The sequence below is a fragment of the Thalia democratica genome, chromosome 4, assembly GCF_965202585.1.
Source record: "Thalia democratica chromosome 4, ktThaDemo2.hap1.1, whole genome shotgun sequence".
Classification (NCBI taxonomy): Eukaryota; Metazoa; Chordata; class Thaliacea; order Salpida; family Salpidae; genus Thalia; species Thalia democratica.
Window position 1 is genome coordinate 62,546,146 of NC_139168.1, and position 6,218 is coordinate 62,552,363.

At 25.3% G+C, this 6,218-nt stretch overlaps 1 protein-coding gene across 1 annotated transcript; it reads left to right on the forward strand.

Moving 5' to 3' along the window:
• The first annotated feature begins 547 nt into the window (after window positions 1-547).
• Window positions 548-4,925, forward strand: LOC145833520 (CD209 antigen-like). Its single transcript, XM_082940692.1, has 3 exons — window positions 548-587; window positions 1,122-1,203; window positions 4,715-4,925. Exons 1-3 carry the CDS (start codon window positions 548-550, stop codon window positions 4,923-4,925), a joined length of 333 nt encoding a protein of 110 aa, XP_082796818.1.
• The last annotated feature ends 1,293 nt before the right edge of the window (window positions 4,926-6,218 follow it).

Sequence of the window (6,218 nt, forward strand, 5' to 3'; positions counted from 1 at the left end):
GTTTTAAACGAGTAAAAGCATTTTAGTTAGCGTTTAAATTGGTTAAAACAAAAACCATGGGTCAATTTTTTTAATTCTAGAATAGTTAAGAAAGTTTGAACAAGTTGACTCGAGAGTGGTAGTAAATAACACTTTTTTACTTTAGAAATGTTATTAACATGCTTATAGTTTAGTTATAAATTACAAGAAAAAACAGCTTTATTTATATTTTGTACGAGTATGGTAATTATTAAAAAAAGATGGTTGAAAATTAATTAAAATTCACAAATCTAACTGCTCTAAAAGCCGTGTACAATTACTTACATACAAATTCAATAGATTTTTTAAAGATAATTATTTGATTACTAAAATGAATAATAGAAAAGAAAGATTGTAGTAAAATATTTATGTAGTTATCTATGGCAGGAAAATAATAATTTATAGTTGTTAGTTACCTTATACTAAGCTTTATTACTTTAGATTGTTTGTAGATACATATATCAAAATACATTTATAAAAAGGAGCATCTTTAAGTTATTTCATAAGCATGAAATTTTTATTAATTTTTATGGTTCTTTTAGTTTCTGTGGAGAGTAAAATTATTAAAGGTGAGTCTCTAAATTAGGTTTGAAAGTTTATAGTTCTAAAGAATTTTTTATCTACTAATCAATGAATTGTAAAACTAAATTAAATTTATCAAAAATAGTTTAGTTTATATTATTTTAAAACATTTATAAATTTCCTTACGTAGAATAAATATTAAGGTATATATATTTATATTTTTAAGTTTAACTTAGGAAAACGTTTAAATTATCAAATATATAGTTAAGTACTTCTAATTATTATATTTACCGTAATGAAAATATATATTTAAATTATGTAAGATCATAAGTTTTTATTCATTTAAATAGTTTATTTTTTGATATTTAGCATATCTTCTACAAAAGCATAACTGAGTTAAAAAGCAAAGTTGTACTTTGTTTGTAAGTTTATTAAAAATTGTTAATTCATTTCACAAAAAATATATTAGTGCTTGAACAAAATACTTTATGTCTTTAACCAAAAGCTAGTGTAACTAAAAGTATATTTCTAACTTGTGAAAAATAATTTTATTATCTAAATAATTGTTGTTTTTTCTACAGATGGCTCACAAATAGCCGAAATAAACAACGCTTACATAAAATGCACTGAAGAAAACAAAATGGGAAAAATGTACAAACCATTGTAACAAAAGTGTGAAGCTTTTTTAAATTTTAAACTAGTTTTTATGTATTTGAGCTTTTCAAACAAAATTGTCGCTATCCCCTAAGGGCTTCTACTTATACACTATTATTGGCCTGGTTTACAACGCAACGTGCGCTCTAACTTGTATAGTAGATGCCCCCAAGATAACGCTTAAATTATAGTCGACTTAAATAAACTAATATGAATTACTTACTATTTACTAAAGGTTTAATAAATCAGTTACTTATACTAATTTAAACTTAGTTCGAATTTGTGATAATGATTATATTTACAATGAATTTGCGAAACGAAAACATGATAAAATACTGCACAACATTACACTAATAAACCAAATTATCAATTCTTTTAAAAGACGACAATACTCGAATAACAGAAACTAAAAACAAAATGTTTAAACCAAACTCAAAAAGTGTTCTAAAATCGAAATCAACTCGACAACAAGATTGAAACCATTAAAACTTAAGTGCAGCGAAAAGCTGCACTGACTTCAGTCCGCCGCAATGCAGTAGAAACGAAAAGAAGTCTAAATTACTCGAGATTGTTGAATTTATACTCGCTTGAGAAAAAAGAGGAAAGTAAAAAAGAGACAATTACCGCGTAAGCGGCACAAAATATTGGATTTAGAAAGAGTTTTACTTTTACATTATGTCGTATCTTCTAGAAAAAAAAAAACAAATATTATTTTTTAGCTAGCATAATAAATAGCTCAAGTAAATTAATAGACAGTTTTCTTTTCATTTTATACATTTACTGGAAATATTTTATATCTTATTTTAATTATAAAATATAATATCTTATTTTTGGATTTGAATTCAACTATTCCAACAGCTTCTTTTGTTTTAATTATCAGCTAGATTTGGGAAAATAACTCAATAAAATATTTTAAACAATATAATATCCATAGATTAATCTATAGCGGTCTTTTTTAGTTAATATACTTGTAGGAACAAAATTAATGTTAAAAAAATTAAAGTGAAGCGTTTTCTAATATTAAATACTTTACAGCAGGTTATGAAATAGGCGATGCTTGTTTAAAGCAAACACGTGTATTGACGACGGCTTTGGTGAAGGCATCATGTGGAAATTGATCGCACCTAGATGCACTTTTGGTTAATATTTTAATACTTTGCTTGCATAAGAAGCTTTTAAACATATAATGGTATGTGTTCAAACACAACTAAATTATTTTTTGTTAATTATTATATTAGTTTAAATATCAATTCTTAATACCTAATAGTAATATTTTTATACTTTAGTCTTCAAGTATTACCTTACTTTTTATAGCGTTAGTTTAAAAACTGCTACAGTAATTTTTTATACTACTTATAAGTCAAATTTAAAGCCGCTCCTATAAGCCGCGTTATATACTATTTTAAATAATTAAATATCATCGAAAGTTCTATTCGATTTAATTATTTTTTTCTTTATACCTTTACAAGTATTTTTTTCAAGATATTTAGCTAACTGCAAAAAGTAGTTCATTTTATATATAATAAATACAGTAACCTGCCGCCTTGGTAGGTAATTTGAACACAGCGCAAAAGTGTTTACCCAACCGGCAGTGCGTACTTTAAAAAAGTGGCTCTATAATTACCTACATTAAGCCTAATACATTTTCATTTTTATTCATAACGTTTTTTATACGCTTTTTTCCATTTATGTTTTAACCATGCAGTATGTAAATTTCAATTGAAATGTCCTTATTTTCATTGATATCGCTTTTTAATACAATTTTTACATTTATACTTTAATAATTGGGTATGTAAATTTCAATTAAACTGTTTATTATTTTCGTTTATAAAAATTTTGTTTGTAGTTTTAAATAGTTTTTATTCCTCGTCAAAATTATAATGCAAAATTATATTTTAATCTATGTTACATTTGTTAAGTAAAACATAGCTTGTTTATTATATATATAACAATTGATATACATTTTATAATTTGTAACTTTTGTTTAGGTTCTTTCAGCTTTAAATTTTTTTAATTAAATGTAGTAAAATTTGTTTTTCAGTATAATATTTATGTTTTACTAATCGAAGGTTTGTTGTTTTTTTTAATTCTAAGTAAAAAAAAACGTTTTTTGAAAACATCATTCATCGGCGTACATAAGAAATGCGTACCTAAACGGTAGGTTACTATAGTTTGACAACTAAAAGTTACAAACTAAACCTAAAGCTTAAAATATATAGAAAATTATTCTTTAACTATAATCTGTACCTTCTTTCTTACAATTTCATCTTTTTTAATTTAAAAAGCTCACTTAAGTTGTCAACTTTTTAAATTTCCTTAAAAGACATTATAAATATATTTTAGCTTTTTATACAAGTAAATAAATTTGTTTTAATTATTAAAAACAACAAATGTAATCATAAATATTAGATTATTGCAAAATAAAACAATTTTTGTTTAAACGGTGGATAATGTCGTGGAAATGGAAGTTCATACTTATTTGATTTATATATCTATTTTGTTTGCTACGTTTTGAATGTTTGATACTACCGTTTACAGTAAATAAATTATTGTACACCTGAATTGAAGAACATTTTTTTTTGGAAAAAACCAAACAAACAGTGCAACTGTTGTAAATAATTTACAAATAAAATATCTTAGTTTTATTAAAACCACATCTAATGAAATAATTACAGTTTATCTTATCACAAAGTTTTTCTTTAGTTAAAATAAATGTTTTAAAGAATTTATTTTTGGCTCTAAAGAGTGCATGATAAAAATGAAAAAGTTATATATATAGTTGCATTGTTTAACAGAAAACTGTTTTCGGTTTGAAATATCTACAACACAACAAAACTACTTTGATTCCATAACATTTTGTCATAATAAGGGTGGAGAAAGTGTTTCAAGTTTATTTGGAAATGACGGTCAGCAATATCATTCGTTAGTTTGAAAAATTATTTAAAATTATGGAAGTATTAAAGTTCTTGTTAGGCTTAAGAAGCATTTCGAACTTCACTCATACATACTTTTAGGTTCACAAATTTAATTTTTTTCACAGACCAAATAAAGACAAGCTTACCTTTTATAACTTTCTGTTCTATAAAGACAACAGTGCCGTGTTTTAAACATATAATGCTAAAGTACTATATTAAAAACAATTAATTGAAACATACCTCCTGCAAATCAACGCACATTGCACCAAAGCCAAAAAGCGTAAGTAAACGAGAGAACGTAATTAAAGGAGAGGTAGCAAATACGCCTGTTACATATACTGGCTATTTTTTGATAATGCATTTGGTTTGAAACATAATAAATATTTCAAACAATTAGATATGTTATTAATTCAATACATACAACAAGATCAATTTATACTATATTATAGATTTTCAAATAATTTTATTTTGTATTTTTAAGAACTCTAAAATTCGTTACTAAACGAATGCGTAGATTCGCGAGAGGTTACTGTAATTAAAATGAATTCGAGCGAGAAAGATTTTTTTTTGTTTTGTCGTACAAAACATATCTTTGGTTTCACCAGGACACTCGAGTATTACTGGGTCGGCATCACTGATGTGGGAGAGGAAGGAAAGTGGAAGTACACCAACGGCAAGTTAGCTGACGACATAACCCTCACGTGGTGCAATCAGAAACCTGATAATTCGGGAGGAGAAGAGGATTGCGTTTACAAACACCCGTGCGGCATGAGCGATCAAAACTGCAAAAATTCAAAACTTTACGCTCTGTGCTAGTTTCAGAACGGAAACTGCTAATCTTGATGCTTGACGTCTAAGTTGTATATTATTTTGTGAAGATGTTTAGCTGTGTTTGCATTAATGTTTTTATTATAATTTATTTCAACATAAGAAGTAACTGAAAATGTTTAATTTATATGCTATTCCGTTTATATGCATTTTAAATTAGTTATATAACACTTTTGTGAATTTCCATTGAATATGATGATTTTCTTTAATTTTATGTAGTCTATAAATCATAACACCAAAATAAATTCTGATCATAAGCTTTAAATAAAACTATTAAGCTCTTTTTTGTTTCAAAATAAAATTTTACTAAACATGCTTCATTTAATGAATCTTAATCAAGTTTATATAAAATTTTAACAATTTTTAATCTATTATAGAATATGAAGAATGGTATTTATTATATTTAGTCTGTATTTAAAATATTTGAATAGTACAGATCTTTAGCTTTAAATTTTAACAAAAATATCAAAAATAACCGAAAAACTTACAAATAAGTTAGCTTACTTGTTTTGAATACTGAAAAGATGATAAATATGTTTTACAAACACCTGTACATTACTTAACGAAAAAAAAAATTTTACTTGTATAATTAATTTGTCTAATGATAATGTTATATATATTTGTTTTTCTCCTGAAAATTTTAGTTTAAATTGCAGAATGGTTATTTTTATGTTTATGGTAACTTTAAAAAAAGTTTAGAAAAAAAAATAATTGTGTTAATAATTGTTTTATAATGATGATGTTTATTTTCACAGGATGAAAGCTTTGTTTTAAATTTACAGTTCAGTTTTTAAACAATTTTTGTATAACAAGTGCAGTTGCGCGACAGAAATTTTAACAATAAAAATAAACTATGATCCTATCTGCCCAAAATAATAGTGTTTTTTTAGCAGAAAAAAGAGGTCTTAGGCGTTTTTAATGGGAACAATTTACTACATATTCTTGAAATGTTAAAGAAACTTACGGGACCACAAGCCGTAAAAGGTGGAAACCCAATGACATCATTTCATACTTACACTAGATATTCTGGAGTTGATGATGAAGAGCAAAAAAAAACAGTTTTAAACGGTTTTAATGGTAGTTTATTTAGAAATACTTTTGGAGGGGACTAGAGACTTTTTTGTTTCTTTAAAGGAGGCCTTCTGTAAAACGTTTTGGAAACCCTGCTTTACTTTAACAAACTGTTACTTTTACCTAGCAATAGATAAGTTGAACTTAAACCATAAGACAAAGTATTTTTTTTTGTATTAATGTAATAAACTAACTTTAAATTTAAACTTT

Coding starts and splice junctions, on each gene's coding strand:
- LOC145833520 (XM_082940692.1), top strand. CDS start 548: ATGGTTCTTTTAGTTTCTGTGGAGAGTAAAATTATTAAAG. Junction 588..1,121: donor GGAGAGTAAAATTATTAAAG/GTGAGTCTCTAA, acceptor TTTTTTCTACAG/ATGGCTCACAAATAGCCGAA. Junction 1,204..4,714: donor GGAAAAATGTACAAACCATT/GTAACAAAAGTG, acceptor TGGTTTCACCAG/GACACTCGAGTATTACTGGG.